The sequence below is a fragment of the Necator americanus genome, chromosome X (genome assembly GCF_031761385.1).
Source record: "Necator americanus strain Aroian chromosome X, whole genome shotgun sequence".
In the NCBI taxonomy this organism is placed as follows: Eukaryota; Metazoa; Nematoda; class Chromadorea; order Rhabditida; family Ancylostomatidae; genus Necator; species Necator americanus.
The window spans coordinates 28,514,647-28,540,761 of NC_087376.1; the positions used below are offsets into that span (position 1 = coordinate 28,514,647).

Below are 26,115 nucleotides of genomic sequence, written 5' to 3' on the forward strand. Positions count from 1 at the left end.
CTTGTAGATAATGGGGTTCAGAATATATATTTGTAAATATCGTCGCATTAATAGATTTGCCTATTTTTCATTGTCGTTTCCCTTTCCCAACATTTATAAGGTCAGAAAAATAAACTGTTTAAAGTAGAGTTACGTTTTCAAGGATCTGTTGTTGGCTGAGAAAAAAAGCCCGTGCTATTATTCGTGAACACTCGTGCGCAGTCAACTTTTGTTCACGCTTATTTGCACGGTAAAATGCTGAATGCAACAGTATAGGGTATGTCAAGTAGGAAAAACGTCCAGTTTTTTTTTAGTATTCTTCCAAATAAAGTGAACAAAAGCAGGATATGTTTTAAAATCCCATTTAAATGGCTCAAGGATGTCTACCTATATCCATAATTACCACAAAAATATTTAATTTAATCCAAGTTCACTAATGCAATTGTGTACCTGTAACGAAGGTAAGTCATTGGCAAAATTAATTTTTCGATACGGCATCCTTCATATCACATCTCTCCCTTCGGGGATTCACCGTTTTGCGTAATGATGGATTATGTGACGGGTGTCCCCATTTTTAAGGTAGTATTGCAAGAGCTACTAACACAAGATAGTAGACATATCCAGAAAAAAATGGATTCAAAAAAAATGAAATTCATGATGTCTTAGTGGATATTGCAGTTGAATTATCTTGTCCTTGAAAATTACAGGACCATTTCGTAGCGTTTTGAATGTAATCCATGAAAAATATCACGGAAAGGGAAGTAGTAAATAGTGAAAAAGGTGATGGCAGTGATGATAGCTACGTTTGCGACAATGTCGACGGATTGGCGACGGAAGATTGACGTGCCGTTTCCGGTGTTCAGCCTGTTTTACACATACACACATACACGCACACTTACGCGACCACCTCTCCTACCTTACGTACCGGCCACCCGCGCAATCATTGATACTATTGATTATCAATGCGCATGTCTGGTGACTTTATTATTGAACGACCTACACAAATCGTCATTTCTGGATGCACGATCGTTAAACTTCCCTACCAGTTCACAATTATGATGTATATACCTCAATAAAATACATTTCTCTTCTCTTATCTCTACCGTTATCCACTTCAATGTTTTCGATATTTTTCTTAGATATTCCTGGAGCTCCTAGACAAGTATGTGAATCAATTTGTTCATTTTGAGCGTAGATTTGATACGTTGTCATTTTTCACCCAAGTTTTAGGAAATATGTTTTACTTCACTCTGTACTGACACTGTAGATCATCGTCATGTTCTTGTTTGTTTCTGTTTTGATTTTGTTTTTGTTTTTTCGTCTCGTGTTTACGTTGCAGTCTATTTTATTAGAACTTAAAATCGAGAGGCTACTTTGAATAGTCGTGGATTCCAAAAATTAATTCAGATTGAAAGAAAAAATCATGAATTAGGAAGGTAGTAGATAAATAAAGCAGTTTTTTCTTCCAGGTGGTCCGAAATCTTGCGACTAAAATAGATAGTTTTTGTTGATCTACTGTCAATGAAGGTCTTGATCCTTACACGACTTTTTTTTTCGCAGATTCTTCTAAAAAATATGTACAGTAACAATTCAACTATTAATTTGGTTGAAATTTGTGTCATGGCTAAAAATATCAAACGTCTCTTTGTTGGTTCAATTTAATTTTCTTATTATAATTTTCTCCCTTTTGGAATTGTGATAGCCATGTTTATGCCTACCTAAAGAAAGAGTTAGAACATAAAAATTTTAACGAGAGAAAATTACTATGTATTATTTATTATATCGTCGTATAGTCGTACTTCGTCGTTATAACAGTTATAGTAATGGTTAACGAAAATTTTCCCTCCGATTTCATAGGAGATCTAATTCTGCTCTTACTGTGCATATTTATGGAATTTTTGTGAAAGGCCGATGGAATTTTTGCAGTGAAGCTATCGAAATTTCATCAAGGAATCATCTTTTTTTACTGGTGATCTAATGTTTTTCATCATAACCACAGAAATTTTCCGATAATAAAAACAGCGTTGGGACTTTTCATTTCTTCTTTGCTGTGAAGGAGAGAGGGGCAGCAATAACTGCTACACAGTTATGGATGGAGAAAAACAATTGCTCGTACATATTATGGATTGTTTTGTGAATGAAAACAGTGAAACATTTGCAGGAACACGTTGTGAATCTGCAACGTGAAGTCACCGGAAAAAACGAAAGGTTGATCGAATGCGCGGAGATTAACGAATCTATATATATGAACTGTAATGACCAAAGACAATTTAACTGACTCAATTTATTGATTAACTGATCAATAGATGCTATATTTACTGTGCTCTGATATAGCTGTTTTGTTTATTTACTGTTTTAGTATAGCTACGGGTCATCCTTAGGTCATGACATTAACAGCAGGTTAAGTTGTTGTTAATTAAGACTCAGGACGTTACTATATGTTCACATAGGTGTCCTTATTGTGGTAGAGAAACCTTTAAAATTCCGTCTAGGATCAACGCCTGAATGTCGTGTCAGGGAGTAATTGTATACGAAGTTCTTTTTTTTACTGTCAAAAACACCTCTGTCGTTTTATTTTTGTAGAGTTCTTCGGAAGAAAATCCAGAAAGATGTGAAAAGATAAGTAATTGATACTTCATAAAATAACATGTTGAAGATTGATAGTTGTTCATGTATTGGGTGGTATTAAGATGTGATTTCAAGGTACAGTTCCGAATTTCCTTTATAAAATATTTATATTCGAAGAAAAATAGCAATAATCAGTGTACAATGAAGATTGAAAATTAAAACTAGATTAAAAAAGCATTTTCACTGAAATCACTCTTGCTAGTGTTTCTATTTTTGGTTTTCGATAAAATTAGATTTTTTTTTGTAAAATTGAATGGCCAACGGTGTTATTGAGGTGTGTTTTTTTTGCAGGAAATTGTTGATGTTTATATCAATTCTTTGATATTGTCACTAATTGAGTTATTAAAAGTCAAATTGAACAGTTACCCTTTATGTTTTAACTTCCAAAAACGCAGTAATCGCTTGTTTATGATTTTGTAGCAAATTTTACTCAACAACAAACCTTCCACCTTCTATTGTTGCTTCTGAAGAGCAGCACTGCCCGGTCTTTGCTACGCATTTTACTACGCATTTTAAACCAATTTTCTGGATTTTTTGTCCATAATTGAAATTTGAGAAAAGAAAAAAAAATAAAACAAAAATTTATGACTTAAGTGAGTATAGAGGGAAGAAAGCGTGATCTCTTCAAGCACTGGTGTAAAAACGCAACGTGATTGCTTATCTTCTGTCTGGATGCGTGCTTTCCTAGAAACCAAGTATGTTAGCAAGGTGTCCTAATACTTATTCTTTTTTTTTTCAGAATTCCCTTCCCTCTTCCTTTAGAGCATATTTGAATGTTTTGCAAAGTTCTTTATGAGGGAGCGAGTTGATCTCAACAATAATGGTCTTTGTATCGAGTCTAGTGGTAGAATATTAAAAAATGGAAAAGTGAGTAAATGCTCATCTAATTTTTTCATAAAAAAATTATTTAATGGCGTATTTCAGTGGGTGAAACGTTACTTAGTTTGCAAGAAACCAACAGATCTTAGCGTTGCAATCCTGTATGTTTACAAATCAAAGAAGCAACGACTAAACAACAATTCCAAGACTTCGCTTGTTCTTCAAAATTATGTTGGATTTGAAAGTGGTAGGTATTTTTTCTAATGATTCTGTTGATGATATTATAATTCTTTTTCTTTGAAATTCTCTTTGAAATTCTTATATAGGCAGCGAAAAGTATACATATAGTATAGTAACAGTGTTTTTAGAAGTATACTTGTTATTCTCCATTGTTTTTTCTTCCTAACTATGACAAGAGCGCATTTTTTACGAAAGTTTTAAACAAAACTGTATCAAATCTACTTTTAACCTCAGGCTTTTGTCATTGCAGACTTTTTTTAAGGCCAATGGCTTAATTATTAAAACGAAATGCTTTTTCTAGTGCCTAGATCAATATATTTTTGCTTTCCGAATTTGCTAACTGTGTGAATTTCCTTCCTTAAAGTAAAATTATGACTATTTCCAAATATGTTTTTCTTTCCCTTATTTTGAAAAAAAAACTCTTGAAATGTGCCCAAAGAGACTTTTTTACTCTGGTTTTGGTTGAGCAACATATCTGATTGTTGCAAAGAGTTATCACATCAAATTTTTATGAATCAAGTAAGATTATTAAGAGGCTTGAGTCTGCTGAGGTAAAAATCCGTGAAATCCTCTTCGTCATAATTATTCGTCGTAATTAAATTATTTCTGTGTTCATGTTCATTTTCTAAAGTTTAAATTAAATCACACAAAAAAATTCCTTGTCAATTTCAGGAAATATGTAAAAGTTAGCTGCCACTAGCGTGGTCGCTTTGGTTTTATTTATTCAATCACCTTTTAAAAAAAAGTCCATGAAGCCAGCTGGAGTGATACTGAGTTACGTACGTCAACGATGGGAAGACATTACCAGATCATTTAAACAAAAGATTTTGCCACAAAATCTTCCGGAATTTTACGGATGCACAGAAATTGCAGTAACTCATGTGCATAAAAATCTATAAATGTAAAATCTAAGCGTTACCAAAAGCACGTTTCTCTTCGATTTGCTTGCTCTTTTGAAGAATATCATTTTCCTTACTTTTTTCTGGAAGTTTCTTCAAGTTACAGAAAAACATTCGAACCTGCTCTTAATTTTTGAGAAAAAAAAAACCATTTTAAATTCCGATGATGTGTCAAACATTTAAGTTGTTTTGAAAGTTCGCGTCAGAAATTTCTGTTTCCCACCATATTCGAGTTCATTTTTTATTGCTATGCAACCAAATTTTCTAAAAGGGTGTTGTTTTTATGAAAATAATCAGTATCACCAGGTTACCCTTCTTTCAGGACTGATTTCGTTAATTTTTTATTTCCTGTATTTATAAGAAGTAAATAGTTGTAAGATTTGTTTCTGTCGCGATTTTCCTTCTCATGAGGCTTATCCTTTTTCAGAGAGTTTCATAGACATAAGAAATAATTTTTAATGCTTTTTTTGCATGAGTTTAGTTCAACTTTAATTGTGTGGAAACGTCGATTCCTGAAGAAAATACATCCATGTTTTTTGATTTCAGTTTCTTTTGAATTATTGCTCTTTGCAAAATTTTGTGTAAATAACATAGTTCGAGAAAACTCAACAGTGAAATACGGTGAGTAAAAAGGTTCATTTAAGGCTTATGGAGATCTTCAAAGCAATCTCTCGCAGTCCAAACCTCCTCATTTTTCAGGTTTTGAATTGAAAAAATGTACTCAAACTATTGCTTTACTAACTCTTGAGGATATCGTTGTGATTTCCTTTAGTCTTCCGGAAAGTCTTGTCGTTTGGGAAACGTGGTTGAAGTCAACATGTGGATCAAGTGAGTTTTTTCTTGCCTCCAAAGCTTCCATGTGCCTGCAACATTTTCTTTTGTCTTTTGTGGTTTTATTTGTGGTTCATTCTGCATTGCGGTGAGTTCATAGTTATCGAAGAGGAAAATTGAGGCGGGTCAATAGTGTTTCGTTTGTTGGATTATCGTATCTACGCCTATATAGGAATTATCTATCCTTGCTGAGTAGCATCTCTATTCATTTTTCCCTCCTCTTTTCTGTAATTAATTAGAAAAAAAATCAGTAAGTAACTATATAAAACGTGATGGCTGTTGTATTTGTTTCTACTACGGTAACATCATTTCGTACTTTTTGAAGATCCTCATAAAGTTGGAAGTGACTTCCAAGCTAATGTTATGTCAACAAATACTGATTCTCTTCCAGACACGTGCTTTTACATGCAGCTTCAACATGCCCCACAAAGACCGGAGTTCAGCCCGGTTTTATTCAAGGAAGTTCGATGTCATCTACATGTGAGTTGCACTACGTTTATGAGTTTAAAAGAGGGTAGGGACGACTAATTGAAGGATCTTCCAATAGCTGTAATTCTGGAAGCTCTAGGCTTATGTAACATTCGATACTCTTTGGTCATCCACGAGATGCGTATCATTTTCATACACATTTAGGATTCACGTCTAGCGGTTGTTCATGGTAGACCACCAAAACTTCTTCTCTTCTGCGATATTCATAGTACTAAAATTAATGTGGATACAAATAATATGATCACTATTCAATCCAATCAATCAACTACCGATGATGAATGCTTTGTATTTATGTGCGCACGTAGTGAAACATTTCAACGAATGCTTTCAAAAGCTATGATGGAGGTTTGTTGTTCATATAAATATATTCGGAACTTCTTATCGAATCACATGTGTTGCAAGCATTTTTTTTTCGTTTCACTCAATAAAATGTGATAGATTCTCGCATCTTCTTCACTATGTTCATGTCACACATGTTAAACATATGCGAGAGCCAGTATTCTACCGAGCAACGAGTTTTAGGCCTACATGTTGAAACGTTTGCACCACTTTGGATCTTATAAACTTTATGTCTTTCAGAGCTCTTTTTTTACTTAGTAATTTGGATTCTTCATAATCCATAAGCGCTGTTAATCCTCTAGTAGCACTGTGATTCACTGATTTCACAGTTTTTTCTACTCCGAGAAATTAAGACGAATACCATATAGGATCGCAGTAGCGCTATTTCACATGTAACTTCCAGCTCTATCTTTATATTTTTAGATTTTCCCTTCTTACTTCCCTTCAAAACATGTATATATTCGTTTTATACGTTCAGTTCGCTCTTAATATCGTAATCCTCTTGAGTATTCTTCATTTTTCAGAGAGGCCTACATCGATATCTCAGCAAAAAGAGTTCGGAAGGCGATTGGATGCCCGAATTTGTGGTCCCGAAACGAAAGGATCAAGCGGATACAGAGTCACAGTTTTCGCATACGCTCAGCGGACTTTTCAACTTCTTCAATCTAGAATCTGCAAGAGGTTCAAGAAAAATTAATCTGGATAAGGAAAAATCAAAATCCGGGTAGAGAATTCTTGATCGTGTTCTATGGTTTGAAATTCTCCGATGCAATATTTTAGATTTCATGTCGGGGGGTCGGCTTTCGCTAAGAACCAAAGTAATCTTGCCAGGGCCAATTCTTGTTAGTTTTCCACCTTATATTGTTTTAAGGCTACTTTCTCGTCGGATTCACTAAAAATCCTCGAAATAGTTGTTTCAGTGGCATTTTACCATAATACGAAACCTTCTCCTGGGAGAGATGAGCCGACAGTTAACTACGTTAATATCAGTCGACACAGCATCTCAAAGCCCACACTCGATCGTGAACGAGGAGGCTCGGAGAGGGAACGATGTAGAAAAGTTTTTTCTCCTCAATTCTTTGGATTCACACAAACTCTTGATGGACATTTTCTGTTGTTTTTTCTTCTCTTCATATTAGAAAATGCTCCTCCAGGATTGGAAAACTCAGTTTCACGAACATTTTAAAATTTGTGTAGAACTAATGGTAAATCATAGTAGTGGGTTTTTTGAAGAGAGAGAAAAAAAAACGTGTATACTGAGGTGATCCCTCGTTGAGCCTGGATTGGAGTGGTGGGAGATGCTATTTTATCCACACATTTTGTCGCCAAATGCGTTTACGTATGCATGGATGAGGTTCCAAATAACTCAGCACCATATTGCTATTTAGAAATGCAGCGATGATGAGAAGAGATCCGTAAAGTGTTTTAGTGGGATCTCCTATTTTTGAAAACCATGAGGATATATTCTAGATTAAGATCACTTTCTTGTGCTCATCCATGGATTTGTTTCAGGGATAAAAATCTCTCAGTGGGTAGTTCACAGCGGTGAGGCAGCCATTGGCTGCAAAAAAGATCTGGATATTTCTAGACGATGGTTTCCATACTTATAGGAGCCTACAGCTAGAGATAATTTCTTTGAGTAGTTATACTTTTTTTGCTATCCAATGTATTTTATCGCTGAAAAAAAATGTTTCATGTTGGTATCGATGCCTTTAAACAAAAGAAAAGTAAGAAAAAATGGTTTTTTCCACATCGTTCATACAAATGTACGTTATCGGTATTGATTTTGCCACAGAAACCACTTTCATCTATTACTTTCTATCTAATCTTTAAAAAGAAGAACAGTTAAGTGCAGGTAGAGAATATAAGTTGTTAAAGGGAGTTTTCCTGAGAACTGATCCACAATGTCCAGCAATTTTAGGAAAAAAAAACAAAATGAAATGTAGCGCTCTTTTGGCTCATTATTTCTAATGAGGATAGATTGGAGCTCTGTTCCACAGATACTGATAATCTCTTCGGGTCTTTTGTGAAAGTGGAAGGATTAACTGCAAGGAGTGGAATGAAATCGCACGACGTTTCCTATTTTCATCCGGAGCAAAGTAAACTGATCACTATGGAGATGGAAAAGCTTCCTCTCTGTCCTTTCAACGAAGATAAATGAGAGTAAATATTAAAAAGTGTACTCTGTCTTCTTGCAAACTACAGACTTCTTTTAAGTGAATGAAGTAACTTTGGCAGTATCTATAAAAAAAGCACTTTTTTTTGAAAAATTCTAATATCAACATGAAAAATGTTCTGGATAACTTCTAAGTTGGCATAGTCTAGCACTGTTTATAGTGTACACATCATCAAGGAAAACGAGTCGTTTCGAACCATCATTTACGTCTTATGAGAACTATCAAAATCAAGACAGTATACTAGAAAACCAGAAAGGTAAGAAATTAGATTTTTTCTGTGGATTTCTCCAGTTTCATAAATCATCTATGAATATATTTAACGCTTTTCAGCTAATGTCACCTACCGTAAAAGTTTGCCAAATTATATCAACGCGCAGCAAGCCTCCTTTGGAAGAAAAGGTAATAACTTTTTTCTTAAATGTTTTCATAGCTTCCCTAACTCTTGAACACTTTCGTTTTGTTTTTAGAGTTTTTTTTCGTTGCCTTGAGTGAATCAAAAATCGCTTTATTTCCTGGCAACTTTCCAATTTCCTGTTATAGGAAATGAAGAGAACAAACAGTTTACGAGATCACCGAACAATGGGTATAGAAGGAAATCGGAGCTGGCGCTAATGCATGCAATGGATAAACCTTCAACAAGGTTTATATTTACTTGAATAAGAGGGAAACTTATCCTCAATAAGAGAACCGTGTCACCTTTTCTTTTAGTAAAGGACGATCTGTTGGAGATTTGAAGGCAGCGAGACTGGAGGAATCTCGTTACGAGAATTGGAGAAAAGCAAAGAAATTTATCTCATCATTCAAACCAAAATCACAATCAGATTTGAATCAGCGAAACAGAATGGTTATATTTTTAAGGGTTCTATTAAAAAACTAGATTTCCCTATATTTTTCTTCTATAGAACCGTATCAGCCTTGTGAAATCGTCAAGCACTGGCGCTCTTCAATTCGCTTCCTCTACTCCATATGTAAGTGCATTTATGTACGTGGCTCCGATCTTGAGGATGTGTTAATTTCTGCAAAACAAATTGGCATCCTAAAGTGTTGTCTTGTTTTGTTTTTGGGGATCTAATCGATTTTTATGTCTTGCATTTCTATTTACAACCAGTAGCCTGATTTGAGCTAGCACGGTTTCCAAACATGTGATTATCCTACCTGTGTAGACGGACCTCTGAACATTTTCCTTGGATACCAGGAATGCAATAGTGATTTCGAAATCCTGCTATTATTGTTTTTATTTATCATTATTAGTATGGGCCAGGGGCGCGAATACAAGTCTGATCGTTATCTGCTTGTGGTGGCCCTGGTTTTACTAAATACAATCAGGGATTTGAGTATACGCATTGGAAGCGTACGAACTTTATAACCAGCACTGTTATATGGTGAATGCGGTAGAAGGCGTTCCTACGGACTGGGAGCTTCTGGTACACATCCAAAAAATGAAGGATGGAAAATCTGGCGGAGACGATGGAGTTGGTGCAGATATGCTGAAATCTCTTCCCCTTTTGGATTTGTGAGATGACGAAGACCATCTGTTCAATAAACATTGACAAAGGGATACCTGATTTGATATCTTAATTCCTCTCCACAAGAAGCTATCCATCACGGATTCCAAGAATTACCGAGAAATATTACTGCTGGGGCGAATGTAGTGTAGCGCTTAGAAGTTCCGCTTCCTGCACGATCGGAGGTTCGATCCCTCCCTAGTGTAAAACAAGGCTTTCCTCCCTTCGGGGATGTTAAATTTGGTACCAGACATGTCTGGGAGGGGTGGGCAACCTATTGAACTTGTGCATGAGTTCTGTTATTTGGGTTGTGCGCCGAAAACGATGGCAACTACGAGAGAGGTATTCAGCAAAAGAGCGCTAAAGGCAATTCGGCATTGAACTCGCTGGCAAAGTGTTCATGGTCGATCCCCATCGCCGACAAAGTCAAGCTGCTGTAGTCTACGTACCCGCAGTTCGGCCTATCATGTTGTACAGATCGGAGACTTGGGCTGCGCAAGTGATGGCGAAGCTTGAGTGCATGGAGAGAAGACTATTTAGACGACAGCTAGGCTACTTTAGGTCGATGTTGTGCCATAAAGAAGAACTTTACTCCGAAGTACATGTGGTGTATAGGCGGATGACACGTGGTAAACATTTACATCTTGCCCGGCCCGGCCTTCTAAAGTAGTGACAGAAAGCCGTCTTCACCTCTTTGGACACGTTATGAGGAGGTCGTCATGTCCAAGTTGTCTTGAGGATGCTTCCTCTACCAGGACTAGAAAGGGCCTCCTGGTCGTAAAAGAAATTTCTGGACGGAGGTGGTAAGGGAAGATCTGAGGAGAATTGACGTTGACTGGCAGTTCATTCGGGACGTAAAGCCTCGCCGATTGTGGAATAGCGATAGATGTGTGGATTCTATGCGAGCTCTAGCTGAAGATCGAACAGCATGGGCCCAGGTATGCCTAAAGACGACACTCGTCGGCGAAGGTGCGGATAGCCGCGTTAGACCGTAACACCCACCCGCCGGTTAAATTAATTGGGTAATTATTATTATCTACTATTATTCTTTATAGAGCTCAATTTCTGCAGTTGCCCCACTGTCCTAATTGTGAAAGACTCAAGAGTAACATTTGTTTGCCTCCAGTTGCTAAAATCTTTACCAGATTTTTTGTTTTGTCATCATTTCTCGAAGATTCTAAAAATTCGTCTAATAGTCCTGTTCGAATACTACATGTTAATGTTTGACAGAAGAAAAAATAAGTGCAAAAATAATCTAAAGATCCATAGCAAGTAAGTAAAATTTCTGTGAAGGCGAGTACATACAAAGTTCAGGAAAACTTTATCATTAATAGGTAATAGGTAATATGAACATTCTAGTGTTTGTAATTTCTCGTTTCCTCTCAAGCACAAGCAAATCTCAACGGATGGAGTCTTCCTTTACTTTCTTTTACCATTGTACAAGTACAGTCATATTTTCAGTACAATGAAGCAGGAGGAGATACTTCGGGCTCAATAACAGACTTCGACGAACCACCTCCTTCCTTGGATCTCGTAGTATGTGAGCCTACAGGGCTTCAAAAGGAGGTTAACCGTTGCTTGCATTTTTCTACTCATGATATATTCTTCGTCTCCTACATAAAAGAGTTGCAGTTCGAAGACAGTCCTCCAGAAGGACTAGTACGACCCAGGGAAGACATCCAGATAAAACCAAGGGCAGGTGTAAGTGCTGTATTGGCTCGAAGGTTGGCTGCCTCAGTGACAGGATCATTTTCGGTAGGTTTTACCAAAGTTGTATATTTCTATATCCGGAAACATTGTGAACATTTCTTGCACTGGAGGAATGTGCTGAATGTAATCAAGTAAGAAATTTAAGAAAGTGTATTCGAATTAAGAAAAATACGACTAATAAATAAAAAAAATACGACGAAAAATACGATAATGAAATTATTTGGAAACGACAAAAAACATCTGTTTGTGGATTGTTAAACCTGTAAACGTTGGTGTCTTTACTTGCACTAGATCATAGTCCTGGATTTTTTTCCTGGAATTTCAGAAGTACGACGGTGAACGTGCTACACATCACTATCAAGGTGGTCCAGCTGAATCCGTTAAAGCTGCATCGCCACCTATGCTGGAAGCGCTGGATGGTAAGCGTGCACAAGTTTGAAACATTTCAACCGTTTCGTTTTTTTTCCAAACTCCTTTTTTCAGGAATAGAAGCTGCAGTTTACCGTGGTCAAGATCGGTTGAAAGAAAGCGACAGAAGAGCGTCAAATGTTTCATTTCATAAGGTTAATTTTACATATTCTTCATGGATTTTTTATTACTGTTAATTTATTTTTATTACCGAGTTTTGCTCGAATAAGAGCAGCTTGTCCTTTAGGTACTACCGATGCCTATCAAACAACCGAAACAGAAAAAGTCATCAGTGAGCATAAATCAAACGTCAGTAGTTCATATAACGTCGCCACGGAATTCGACGTCATATTCTGAAAGTACAAGGTATGTTCAAACCAGAGAACTAAAGTAAATTCATGAATATTTTTTTTTTGAAACAGCGGAGTTGAGAGACACATTTTTCATGGTCTGATGGTTATTGATTATAATCGCTGCTGTAGTAAGTGAAAAAAATAAACGAATTCGTATGTAATTAAAATAGCATATTACTGAGTATACCGCAACGGTACCTATACATTTGTATATTCAACTGCACTTAAAAAATAAAAGTGATAATATATTTTTATATTTATACTAATAGTTCAGTTGTATAGGTGACTGGGAGTTCACCTGAGTTCACTGAGTTCCTGGATTCAGACTCGTAACAATCACTTGTAGAATTATTTATTTATCATTTCAACTATGTGCTTGAATAAGATGCAGAGAATGTTAAGATTTAAAGAAGAAATGAAATATTTTACATATTTGGTGGATTTATGTGATTTTTGTTTCTGATTCTCATTCATGACACGATCGAGTTCCCCTTATTTCAATAATGCTTTCATTTGTTGGACATAAAGTGCGTAAGAGCTCATTTGTAATTTGGCCATAACTAAAAGTGCTCCTTTTTTTATCCAGAACCACATGGAAACATGCGTTGCAGGAGGAAAAAAAGGAGAAACGTATTCGTTTTCACGTTAATGGTGAACGAAACTTAACTACCACTGCCCCCTGCGCATGTAGAAAAAATCCTGCAATTCGATTTATATACGCCCAGTAATATGGGAGAGGGGAAGATGGATGTTTTTATTATAGAAAATTGTTTGTAAAAAGGACTTTAATGCAGACTACGAAAATGCGAAATGCATACAATTTAAGGCCTTCATAGTTTTTTTCTTACATTTGAAAGTGTCCAAAGTCACAATTTTTTATTCGATTTTTATTCCCTTTACATTTCATGGTCAGTCTTGATTGTGTTGCTCTTTTAAATTAATTTTTTTTTGTCCCTTCACGATATTGAGAAAATCCTTCGATTGCAGTTTTGAGCGTGTAGTGATAACGTAAGAAGATTAAGGAGACTAAGGGAAATTTTAGTACAATTTTTTGCTGAGTCCATTAATCCGTCGTTTCCGGAAGAAATCGCTTGAGAAATCAATACGGATTTGTCCACAATTATTCACTAAAATAACAATTCCCTTCGAGTTTGGTACCTGAAAGTTGCAGTAATTTCCTTACGGAAGAGCATTGTTGCATTTCGCATGAAGCCATTCCTCTTAATTTTCTGTTTGAAAAAATTCTTCTACTTTTATTTTGTGAATTATTTGATAATATGACTTTAGAAATGTTAGATATTATATAGTACTGTGTCACATTAGAAAATGATCGAACAAATTTGTCCCATCCGCATAGAAAAACGTCCCAGACCTTTCCTATTTTCCTTGACGAGAAGAGGTTCTTCAGAAAAAGAGAGCGTTCCTCTTCCCCTAAGTTTTTCATGAATTATTCGTACTCCGAACTCTTCAAGTGAATTAGGAGTTTGACATTTTCTTTTATGGCGACAATGCCTCTATTATCTACTCCAGATTAACAATTAACTAAGAGATTCACAATTTTATGTTGAGAACAAAGCTTAATTTCATAGACGGATTCCGAAAAAAATAAACGGTATATATTATGTAGTATAGAACATTCACATTTTATAGCAGGGTATATGTAACATTCTTTAATGCTCATTTACTATTTTTTTAAAAGAATTCTGAAGTTGTTTCAAGCGGAGCGCAACTATTTCTTCTACTAATGGAATAAATCAAAGCATCATAAGTGAGGTAAATATTTATTTTATCTTAGACCATCAATTAACGATGAGTTTCAAATGTGACGACCAGTGGCGTGCAGTTTTGCTTTTTTCCATATTTGTTTAGAAATTTGCTTATGCATGAAAAATCCGTGGAAAGAAACTCTGCGCGAGGTAATAAATTCAGCATCAGGAAAATTCTATGCATTGTATTGTTTTTGTGGATTTTGACGCTGTGTATGTATGTATTTAACGTACTTTGTTAAACAATATGTGAACAGAGGACTCTCTGGTTTTCCGGAACACGATGAGCATTTGTTTTCTCCTTTTTAAATGTGTAACTGATTTTTAGGTCTGCATTACTGAAAACAACGCGGAAGAACCTTAGATGAAATTGTAGAATTATTAGTGGTTAAATTTGTCAAGCGGTCAGAATCTTCGGAGTTCCTGGATACCTGTTTTTCATTTTGCAGAAGTTTTCACTCATTGCTCTATGACTCCTTATGTCACGTAAAAGGAACCCTTTTATTGAAGTTATAACACCTTAGCTAAACTTTTATTAGTTTTTGGAAATATAAATGTGTAAATGTAGATATGTATAAATAAAAAAATAAATAAATAAAAATAAATATATAAATAAATAATATAAATGTTTTTTATCAACTTCTCTAAGAAAAAGCTCATCTGCAATAATTATCGTGAGGGTACCTTATCTCTATTGGAAGCTCGATTCTAAGAGAAGAAGGAAACAAAAAACTCGGGAAAGTATTCATAATCTTAAATAGTAATTCGTAGGTGATCAAAAAATAGGATGAAAGTTGAAGGTCCAGAAGAAAGCCAAGGAAACAATGATAAGAATCTCTAAAGGCTACGGAGGGTTACAGTGATTTGTAATGAGTGTACTTTTCCAGAAGGAGAGAAAAAGTGTCGGTAATTTCATCGATTTCTTCATTATCGGATATGAGCAACAACAGCTAATATTTTCTAAAATGTGTTCAAAAACGCTGTAATAAGCTTTATACCCACTCGGAAAAGAAGCTACTGGAAATTTCAAGTAGTGAAGTCTGTGGAAGTGTTGAAATGAGATTCTTCAGATCATCCAGCGAATCGCTTTCATCTGATGCTCGTTCTCGAATCTCATTCCGAAAACGAACAAATTCTCCACCAAAAGTTTCGGCACCGATACTTCTACCACGGCAGCCCAGTTCGCACACATTATTAGTATGTTTTTTGTTGTTGTTCGAATTTGTGTAACTCTCCTTTTCTGCTCTTTACTCTTCCTGATAATGTGTAATGTAGTAATGTCGGCTCATTTTTCATTACAAATATCATCTTTAGAAAAAATTCGTTACACATTTTATTGTAAGGAAATTCAGCAAGCGAGCACTTCCGGTGATTCTTTGGAATCGGAACGAACAGCCAGAACCACTTCACCATCACTTTCTAGACGATATTCAAGGCCAGATACCAGTGTGCATTCGTTGCGTACGTACTTCTCTCGTATTCTTTTTTTTTTAAACGGACTTTTAATTGAAAAAAAAATAGTGCATAGGGAAGAAAAAGGAAAATGTAAAAAGTGCACAGCGTCGATCCATCTCTATAGGGATTCGCCTACGCATTTGATTTCAATTCAGAATTGTTTGATGTTTATGAACGCACTCACCCTCTGAATGACTTTTTTTTATCCTACCAGAGAAATCTGGTACCATATTCTCGACAACTCAAAGGGATGAGGAGCTTGGTTAGCACTGGGGTGATTTCGAACCATCGATCGATCGTGAAATCACAGCCGAACATCTTGTGCTACATCTACTCCAGAGGAAAAAAGAAGTGGAGAAAAACACTCGAAACATTCCAGAAAGCACGAACAGTTGTCGTCGTGTGGATTACTGTGATGTAGCATTACCAGCGGTCGCAAATTCCTCCTCTAGTTCGAATTCGATCAATTCGAGAGTCGAATATGTTACTATAGATCCGGTGTCAACCACAGCAGCAAGAGAGGTATTTTTACGAACTTTTCATTATACAATTATGGTTTTGGATGAGTGTCCAACTTATCCAGAAAAGAAAAGAGAGATTTTCGCCAACGGAATTGTTTATTTATTCATTTTTCTAGGCAATATTGTCTGTATACAACGCTTCGTTTAAGATGGATCAACGCAGCGATCCCTTTGAATTCCACATTTACAACGGTTTCGATTTTTGTGCTGGTCATAGTCTATGCAAGCGCTTCTACGAATATTTAAAATCCCCTCAGGGAAAATGTGCACTGCACTCGAAACACTGTTAACTATCATTTAAAATAACTATTTCATATTGCAGATTTTCAAAACTGAGCTCTATACAGCAAAAAATCGGAATATGATCAAGGAAAAAAATAAAAATTCAAAAATACATATAAGAATTGGAAATATGTACCTTGTGAGGCGCACAATTTTTCGACAACCCATGTTTTTCCACAGAAAATCTCGCATAAAGAAATCATTTGCAGCCTAAAGACTATTTCTGGAAAAGAGCGAAAAGTTGCAAAAATTAACGAAGCTCAAGGATATCGTTCGAAATCTCAAAAGCAAAAGAATCAAAGATCGTCGTTAAATCAGTCACAAAATTGACAATAATTGTGAAGATGTTTATAAAATTGTCTATTTAGGCATCTAGCATGCATTTATCTCCATTCGAGAGGTCTCGAGCAATGTCAGCATCTATGACTGGAGTTCCTATCCTGAGGAGAAGATCACAGGTGGGATTTGCGCGGATCTGTTAGGATATGAAGCATTTTTCAGGAGAATTAGCGTGAATCGGCCAAATTACTCTTTTACACGTTCGTATTAGTGTTTTTATCGGGAATACGCGAAATACGTGTTTATCCAGACTCCAACAATGACAGGTGTTTACTGATAATTCGAAAGATCTATTAAGGGCCAATCCAGTACCTCGGATTCGCTATCGCTTGGACAACCAACACGACAAGGATTCTTCAGAAAATACAGAAAAATGCGACGTGATAAAAAGAATGCATCATGTTCAATGTCACAATTGAACCTGTAATAATGAAAAATTGTTCAATAAGGATTTTTTAAGGCAATTTTTGCCTAAAATTTCCACATTTCAAGTCAGAAACTATACAGGTGCACACTATTATAGATGCTCAGAATTAATAAAATTATTTATTTGTAATATTTTCATCCATGAAACATTTAATATGGCACAATATTAAAGCACAGGAATTGTAAAGAATCAAATGACACATGGGTTTATAATTAAAAATAGAACTAGGGCATTTTTGTCGAAATATCGATTAGTATCGATTCATGTAAAATGGTGGTCATACATGTTTTGGCAGGAAGCACACGGGGGAAATATCAAATCATCTCACATAATGGTTGTTACAAGCAAAGATAACTTCTACAATGGCAAATCCTGAAAATGTTAGGGATATTATGCTGGACAAAGATGATTGATTACTTGTAGAAATCCGTAATCGGTTCAATGTAACGTTCAAATTTCCGCAATTGACGACAAAGTCCACGTTTGAATTCTCTGTTAAACACCGTGTAGATGACGGGATTAATGCCAGAATTGCCTGGAATGTATGAAGTTTTAGAAAAGTTTTTGGATTCGTGAATTGATACGGGTTCCAAACTCACAGTAGCCCAACCAGAAAAAGAATTTAAATACAATAGCAGGTGCTTCGTACCCGAAGGCTCCAATTACGTAAAAAACCTGAAATATTTCCATATTATCAAAATATGATCAAATGACTGAGAATTGTTTCGAAGGTGTGAATTACTTACAAAAAATGGAAGCCATGAAAGTATAAATGCGGAGAGGATGATTCCCAGAAGCAACGTTGCTTGACGTTCTTTCGCTTTTAACTTTCGCCTGCGTTTTTCAGCACTCAAATCCTTTTCGCTTTTCTGAATAACTGCAGGTTTCTTTTCGAAAGTGTGCTAAAATGAATAACTCATTAAAATATTCCACTTTTTAAATCTCTGTATTCAAAATTCCGACTGAATTTACCAGTAATCGCTGAGTTGCGCTGACCTTCTTCAGTTTCACTTTAGGAAGTTCCTCGGAAATTTTTCGTAATTGCCAGCAGACTTGGTTAATTTCCTCCTATAACTCAATTATTTTGGAAACAAAAAAAAATATGTGTGTATGGTAAAGGTCACTTTTTTCTGTCACCTTATTATTGCTGTTATCTTTTTCTTCACCATCCGAATTCTCCTCGAGCAGTTCAAGTTCCACAATTTGTTTAGCTGAAAATAAGAGCAATTTTCCCACGATTCGTCGTCACTTCCCCGTTTTCGATGATGCGGCACATTCTTCTTAATCCCTGTTGATATTCTCAACAATAAACATATGAAATGTCCCGCAGAGAAAAGAGATTGCGCCTGGAACTCAGGAAATAAATCACTTACTAGTAGGTTTAGCTGTGAGCAGATTCAGAGTGTTGTCACGACGTTCCGTTTCCTTTAAACGTTGCCGACTGTGTTTAATAGTAATACTGTATATTTTAGCATATACAATGACTAATATAATAACAGGAATATAGAATGAGCCAAGTGACGAATAGAGGACGTATCCTGGAATGAGTACAGAAATTTTGCAATAGTTTTTTAAAACAAGTTTAGTGAGAACAATTTTGTGAATCGTACCGATATCTGTGCTAACTGCACATTCTCCTGGTCGTCGCTCTGGTCGCCATCCAAAAATTGGAGGTAGGCATATCAACAGTGAAACAATCCAGGCGACACCTAGAATTTTTGAAAACGTGGATATAAACGCTAGACGTTAGAGAGTTTTTTTTGCAGTTTTAAGTGCAAATGTAGGAGTTAAAAAAGCAGTTCATATTTATATTCAAATGATACAATTTCTCCTGTCCTCAGTGACATTTGTATCTTTATTTTGGATTTTTGTAGTTCAAAGTAGTGAGCAGGTTTGCTTAGAATTAAAGGAACTAAATGAAAAAAGTGCAGACCCAGCAAGAGGAACCGTACTTCCCCTAATGTCATTTGCACTGCAAGATAAGTTAATTATTTGCAAAGTTCAGACCAATTACGAGTAATGTTTATGTTCGAATCCGTTTGGAGCTGTTCTGTTACGCGTCAGCAGACCTCATGCTGGATTTTTGTTGTGGACCAAGGAGACGAGTCTGATAGGGTGTTTGCCAACTTGAAGTGGTCACATGTCAATCATTTCCCTTGATTTCCACGGTGATAATTGTAAACGTGGATTTTGCTTCTGCTTCTTTCTTTGTTGTTTTTCATTTTGTCTTTTACGTGACATCACTGCTTTTGCTTACTTCATTTTATACATCATTTATGAAAGATTAGCAATTATAAGGATCTACCACACTATTTGGCTTTTCAGAATTAAAAAAAAAACGCAATTTTTGATCAGGTAGCCTCATAGACTGTTTTAAACCATATGAAATGAGCTCGTACAAATACCTATTCCTTGATTAGTAGTGATTGGTAGGGGAGAACTTCCAAATAAAAGCTCTCCGAAAGTTCACCGGATTGGTGAATGGAAGGAATTCTTCCTAAAGGCATCACCCCACAAATCTGGAGTGGTACGGATTTCCGGTGGAGTATTTGTATACGGGATCGTAGATTATTGAGAGAAGGGTGATTCAATACATTTATTCCTAATTCCCGTAAAAAACGGCCCTGGAGATACGGCTTCGAGCGTTCCGGCGCACTATTTTCCACAAGGAGTTCGATTGGAGCGCGCCAGTCTTGTGCGCGCACGCATCTTCCGGGCCGTTTTTTACGGCATGTAGGAAGAAATGGATGGGATCATACCCCTCTCCATAATCTATTATGCCGTATACGGATACTCCACATGAAATCCGTACCACCTCAGATTTGTGGGGTGATGCCTCTAAAAAAATCCAAACCAAATGTCACCGTCCTTCGAAATTTTGCAGAAAAAAAGACAAGAGACGGTACATAAACGCAGTCCAATTGTTATGTGAATAATTTGCTCAAAAAGTAACTGGATTATGTAATTTTAGCAGTTTATTAATGTTCCCGATAATAATAACTGTAATCAAGATTCTCAAGTTATTCACATCATTTAATAATCTTTGAAAATTCTGAAAAAAAGGACTTCACGATGATCTTGAGAAACGATGAGTTCTCCAGCAAAATTTGTGAATAATTACAATTGAATATCCATAGGAAACTCCCATATATCGACATTACATTTGATATCGTGACCGACTACCGTACTGTAACCTTTCCTTTTGCAGTCTCTCTTTCTTTCAAAGAGAACGTCCGTGTATTCGTGTGCTAATAGTGAAATATGAGGACTCATATGAAGACACTGCAATATCATCTTATATTCTCAAAAAAAGAGTTTCAATTTGGCCGCAGGAATCCTAATTGTGGAGAAATTGCACTGAAAAAAAATTTACTACCAGTAAAAGTAGCATTCCTTTATGAGAGATTAAGTGTTCCCCTGGATAGGCAATCCATATAGCTGCAATATATCTTGCATTAAAAAACGCTAACATAGACTGCCAAATACACGAATCCAGTGAATATGAATTTTCTAATTTATATATGGATCGTTTCACAGAATAAAAACAAATATTTTCATTGAGGTGTATTTTCGTGTGAATCTTCTGTTCTGTTCTAATTCATTGTGAAGTTTATTTTTGACGGACCACGTTAAGTTTGACGTGGCTTGAGGTAAGAATTATCGACTAATCCCTTACCTATATAGATGAACATTCGTTTCGGTGTTCTCTTAGCCGGATAAGTTAACGGTGACGTCACAGAAAAGTATCGGTCCAACGAAATTGCACAAATATGAAGGATTGAAGCTGTGACAAAGAGTACATCAAGTGCAAGCCACATCTCGCATAGCACGTTACCTAAACGTACACATCGTAGGATTAATACGAAGAGGATGTGAGTATAAACGATTGTCTGGACATTCGATTCACTCTCCGACTACGACGAGATCCATAAGACGATGCTCACCCATCTTCCATTCTCCAGTGATTTCATAGATAAGCGTTAGAGGCATTACTAATAAGCCGACCAACAAATCGGCGAGCGCCAATGAAATGATGAGCCAATTCTGTCGTTGAAGACGTAGCTTACGATCGCGGTATACGGTAACGACAACAAGTAGGTTACCAAGAATAATTATCTGAAATCCAATAGAGAAGGATACGAATTCAGAATTCGAAGAAAATGAGATTTTCGATTAAGAAATAAGAAGAAGAATGTACCAGCATCACAGTGAGCATGCTAGCAATAGTGAGAATTGCTTCTCCGAGGTTAAGGCACGCGATGGTCACCGGGGCGCCGAGGCAGCTGAAGTTTGACATCACCGCATTAAGTCTGAAATGACCTTTATTTACGAGAATATGCTATATCATTATAGGAGTAAAGCGTTAAAAATTCAATTAAACTAAACGCAGAGAAGAACGAAGACAGAATTCAATTGTGAGTTACCCTCTATAAATAGAAGTCTTCTCTTTCTCTTTCATCGAATTCGGAGGACAACAATAAGATTACGTTGGTGATAGTGGGAATCTAACAGCCGTTTACTGGGAACAATGTGATGTGAGCGATTAATGCAAAAAGTGCAACGGGAAATCACGTCGTCACCGGATTAGCGCATTCATGCTAGGAATTGACATTTTGTGCAGGATTCGAAGGCGAGCGAAAGAAAAGAAGATACGCAACCAGAAGAAAAACTAAAAGTGGATGAGAGAAATACGCCACAAACAGTTTTTTTCCCTTTACTAGGTCTTCGTAACACGATTTCAAGACAACGACTACTCAGAGCTGGTGAAGGACAGAGGAAATCTTGTTTTGACTGTGAAGCGAGATGATGCAAATGTTGGGTCCTGAAGAGATTCTCGACTATGAAGATGGTGAAAATCAGAGCAAATGCCTATAAAATTCGGAAGCCAGAGGTTGCTGTCATCCACAAACGAGATTTAGCAACGAGAAATGCAAATATGCGAAATGTAGGTGGAGCAATTGAAGCTTCACATATTTTATGTGTTAATTGGAACAGTGAAATTCCCCCAAGTTCTTTGTCTCAGAATTGATTTTGTGAAGAGAAAGAAGAAAGAAACACGAGTTAGCAATGTCCAGACCGAGGTGGAAAGGAAAAAAAAAGTATGGATACTTCCTGATGTGCAGCCTATACCATAGACAAATCACAGCATAACACGCAAAATTTGAGACTACAAGAATGTTGCGCACGCGTTGCGTGTAAACGTCGTCGTCGTGTCATGGATATGGCATCAAATTCACCGAATAATACTTTCATATTCACCGTCAAATAAATAAACTGGCTTGAGGTGTTTTCGTATAGATATAGACGAGGAAGCGATTATTTTTTTCTCGTTAATATTTTTGCTTGACATTAACAACAATTATCTAAGTGTTTAATGAAGAGTTTAAATAAAACGTTTCATGAATTGTATCGTTGATGGGGGGGGGGGGGAAAAACGAGCGAAGTGATGTGGGTGGTAAGGCCGTCTGAAATGTCATGATCCAGCAGCAGGATATGGCGTTCATCTTGGTAAACACTACTCCTTCTATGCTTAGAGTCCTATTTCCCAGAAGTCACGATCATCCGGAAGAGTAACTAAAGAAAAAACTTCTTGAATCTATTCCAACGGTAGGCAGTAAGCTGGAGAAAAAAAAACCGATACACTTAATAGCAAAAAAGGGATAGTTGGAATAAATTGTGCTCCGAAAACTAATATCTGATTTTAAGCTAATATCATTTAAAAAAATACAAGGATATGTAATTTAAAGGTTTTTAATAAAATATTATTAATGAACAGTGAACAGCTTAGTTGAAGCATCGGTTGTCCAGTAAATGTTCATTAGAACATCTGAATAAATGACAAGCATCTCACAATTATGATTATGGATCCTCTATTCTACGAATAAATATCGTAATACTGCCTCTACTTCCATTATTTTTCATTTTTTCATTAGAGGGAATTCCGATCAAAAAATAAATTAAATACATGGAAATAGTTTTCATCGAAGTTGCTATTATGCAGAATTTATGCAATTATTATTGAAGAAGCATCTCGTGAAATCTACTGCATCACGCAACTATAGAAATAATTAAATATTTATGTATATGAAGAAGTTCGCATGGATTTCTCTATTATTCCAGACATGGTATGCTTAAAATTTGTGGGAAATTGTTTCAAATATGAAAGTTTGGTCCACCGCTTAGGGTACTCTGTGTAGAAATTATACTGAAGACGAATACATATGAATGTCAAACCGTGTAGCTCCGCGCAATTATGTGAAGGGAAAACCACCACGTTGGTCTCACAATGATAATCGTGCCTGTGAATAACACAAAATAAGCCAACTAATTAAATGACAATCTAACCAAAAGGGTTGTCTACGACGATGCAAAAAAACACGCTCAACCAAATAGCTTTCCTTGTTAGATGAATGGTTTTCGAAAAAAAAAATGCCCATCGTTATGCGATCACTGAAAATCTTTAGTAGGAGGTTGTAGCAGTTACAGAAAGATCTAATGGATTACACCCCCACAAATTTGAGGTATTGTCCTTGAAGGAGATTAGATAAGAAGAAGAGTTCCTAATGCCAACTGTTCCAGAGGACGCTAATTTTAATGGAGTTTTATCGTATGTAGCACCTTTGCATTGCAATCCTGACAGTTTTAAGTTCTTCTTCTAAATCTTTCTATAGGTTTGTTCATAGTTGACTAAAAAGCATAAATTATCAGAATTTTGCTCTAATTAAAAGTGATTTTGCTTCCTGGGTTTTATGAACCATAAACCAACCAATGTTAGGAATTTTGTAACAATAAGCTAAGCATTACATCAAAAATAATTTAAAGGTATAACTGATTTTCCAGGTCAAGCGCTATTTGGGGAACTTTGAATCAGAAATAATGAAAAGTAGAAAAAAATCGAAAAAAAATTGTGAATCAAAAAGGTGATTTACTAGTTCTGAGGAGAGTTTTAACTCTTCCATCTTGTTAAAGAAGTAAAGAGGGAATCCTAGAAGTATAGCCATTGTTTGTATGATTCTGATGAGCTTTTTCTCTACGTCATCAGAAACAGCTCTATGAAATGTAAATTCGGCAATTTCCAGGATTCCTCTATACTCGATGCTGCCAATAAGCTCCATGAAAAGAAAAAAATTTGAAAACCTTAGATAAAAGGTGCGGAAAGGTATACTTTATATTATTAGCTATATTTCTAGGAAACTCTTTTACTTTCTCCTGTCTCAGAAAATGACAGGAGATGGTCTTTTTTGTTACGTGGTGAAAAAAGGACATTAAACGAGTAAAAATCCAAATCCAATCCAAACAAATCCAATCCGGATGCTGCCTTTCTTGAAAAAAAAATTTGCTCTCATTCTACGTATGCAAGTTATCTGATTTTTGTTAATATAGTGGAAATAATTCAATTAAAGATTTGAAGGTGAAAAGAAGAACTGAATAAGTCATATCTATAAAGTGCAAAATAAAAAAACTTTGCATGTTGCTTCATCTTGAATTATGTTAGCCAAGGAAAGAAAAAATCGTGTTGCCCTCGCAAAGAGGGCGGAAAGACTGATATTCTATGGACGAATTAATAAAATTACTGAATATCGCAAATTATCCAGGGATCAAAAAAAAACAAGAATAATAATGTGGGAGAGAGACTGAAGTAGAAAATTAAGGATACACAACGCCAAGAAGAGTCATCTCCGTCTGGATGTGAGAAAATGAGAAACCGCGGCCACTCTGGGAAGATCCGTAAACACTTGAGTTGTGAGTTGATTCCGTGCTAGCTAAACTTAGGGGAAACAACGTAAACCACATTCCGTCAGGTGTTCTAGAGAGTAAATATGAATGAACGTTCAAAAAAATAGGTCCAGTGTTTGTGACATGCGCGATTACCCTTTCAAACTTTTCCCTCTGAAGAAGAATCAGTTCTGCATTTGAATGGTACTTTCAAACTTCAATTTTGCCCTCTCCCAAAGACTCTGATGGATTTTAAGACACAAGTCGGTGGCGATGTTGCTGTGTACATATATTCTTACCCGTAAACATGGATTTTATTTTGCATCAAAGGGTTGAAAAAATAGTAAATAAGTCATATGATGTCTGCGTAATGATGATGATCAGAAATTATTTAAAGGAATGGAACGATGTTCTTTGCTCGGTTTCTGGATTCATTAAAGTTGTTTTAAGTAGATTTAATTTTGGCGAAAAATTCGATTGATTTAAATGAACTTGTTTACTTGTATTTTATTGATATTTTTGCAGAATCCCCTTCGAGTTCAAAAGTACAAGACACTAACTGAATTCAAACTGGTTAAGTAGATCAGATATTACACGGATGTTGTTGACATGATCTATATTCGTTCGGAGCCTAATAAGGATGTGTGATGATGAGGGTGTCCGTTTGAGTGGAGATCATCCGAAATAGTAATTAGTATAATTGCTGACATCCTTGTTTGAAACTCTTTCAGACTCTCACACGATACTTCCTGAATGTAAAGAATTATCGGCGGAAAGGTTTAAGTGAAGAGAATCCAGTACGGACGTTTTTTTTTTGTCTCACGATAATTAGAGAATGCACATGTTGTAACAGGCATTGGGTGCTACTTAGTTTTCTAAAAAAAAAAGAAGGATAATACACGGACAGGAATTAGTTAATTTCGTGATTTTTACGAAATTTACTTGACAGGAAGCAAATTCATTTTACGAATCAATGAGACATGATTTGATAAATTTCCACTAGTGGCACCTCAAAGCAATAAATATTAGCCCGAAGCGGACAAGCGTATGCAGACGCTTTCCCAGATGACCACTTATGCTTCGCAGATCTTTCCGGAGAAGCATAAGGTATTGAAAGTTTTTGTAATAAGAAAAAAAGTGTGGTGAGAGCGAAATGCTACACGCAGTAAATGTAGGCAATAATTCAATACAGTGTGTATCGCTACATCCTGCAGATCTCGGAAGCTGCTTAT

At 36.1% G+C, this 26,115-nt stretch overlaps 2 protein-coding genes across 4 annotated transcripts; one reads left to right on the forward strand and one right to left on the reverse strand.

The window, feature by feature from the left end:
• Positions 1 to 3,279: 3,279 nt before the first annotated feature.
• On the forward strand, positions 3,280 to 17,167 carry RB195_025791 (uncharacterized protein; the record flags this gene model as incomplete). Of its 2 annotated transcripts, XM_064214081.1 has the most annotated exons (24): positions 3,280 to 3,315; positions 3,370 to 3,474; positions 3,532 to 3,673; positions 5,265 to 5,393; positions 5,788 to 5,876; positions 6,030 to 6,230; positions 6,749 to 6,948; positions 7,005 to 7,066; positions 7,145 to 7,276; positions 8,562 to 8,657; positions 8,732 to 8,800; positions 8,942 to 9,041; positions 9,110 to 9,245; positions 9,304 to 9,369; positions 11,368 to 11,472; positions 11,539 to 11,661; positions 11,942 to 12,035; positions 12,100 to 12,179; positions 12,272 to 12,390; positions 15,214 to 15,340; positions 15,496 to 15,604; positions 15,978 to 16,120; positions 16,770 to 16,859; positions 17,039 to 17,167. In XM_064214081.1, the coding sequence occupies 24 exons, from the start codon at positions 3,280 to 3,282 to the stop codon at positions 17,165 to 17,167; spliced, it is 2,682 nt and encodes an 893-aa protein (XP_064069962.1). The 2 variants fall into 2 exon arrangements, with proteins under 2 accessions (XP_064069962.1, XP_064069963.1); XM_064214082.1 differs by lacking the exon at positions 3,280 to 3,315 and having other exon boundaries at positions 3,400 to 3,474.
• Positions 17,168 to 17,580: 413 nt separating this feature from the next.
• RB195_025792 (uncharacterized protein) lies at positions 17,581 to 21,464 on the reverse strand (the record flags this gene model as incomplete). Of its 2 annotated transcripts, XM_064214083.1 has the most annotated exons (10): positions 17,581 to 17,702; positions 17,767 to 17,842; positions 17,914 to 18,069; positions 18,140 to 18,235; positions 18,305 to 18,378; positions 18,541 to 18,705; positions 18,778 to 18,876; positions 20,844 to 21,002; positions 21,112 to 21,283; positions 21,366 to 21,464. In XM_064214083.1, 10 exons carry the CDS (start codon positions 21,462 to 21,464, stop codon positions 17,581 to 17,583), a joined length of 1,218 nt encoding a protein of 405 aa, XP_064069964.1. The 2 variants fall into 2 exon arrangements, with proteins under 2 accessions (XP_064069964.1, XP_064069965.1); XM_064214084.1 differs by lacking the exons at positions 20,844 to 21,002; positions 21,112 to 21,283; positions 21,366 to 21,464 and adding an exon at positions 19,927 to 19,936.
• Between the last annotated feature and the right edge of the window lie 4,651 nt (positions 21,465 to 26,115).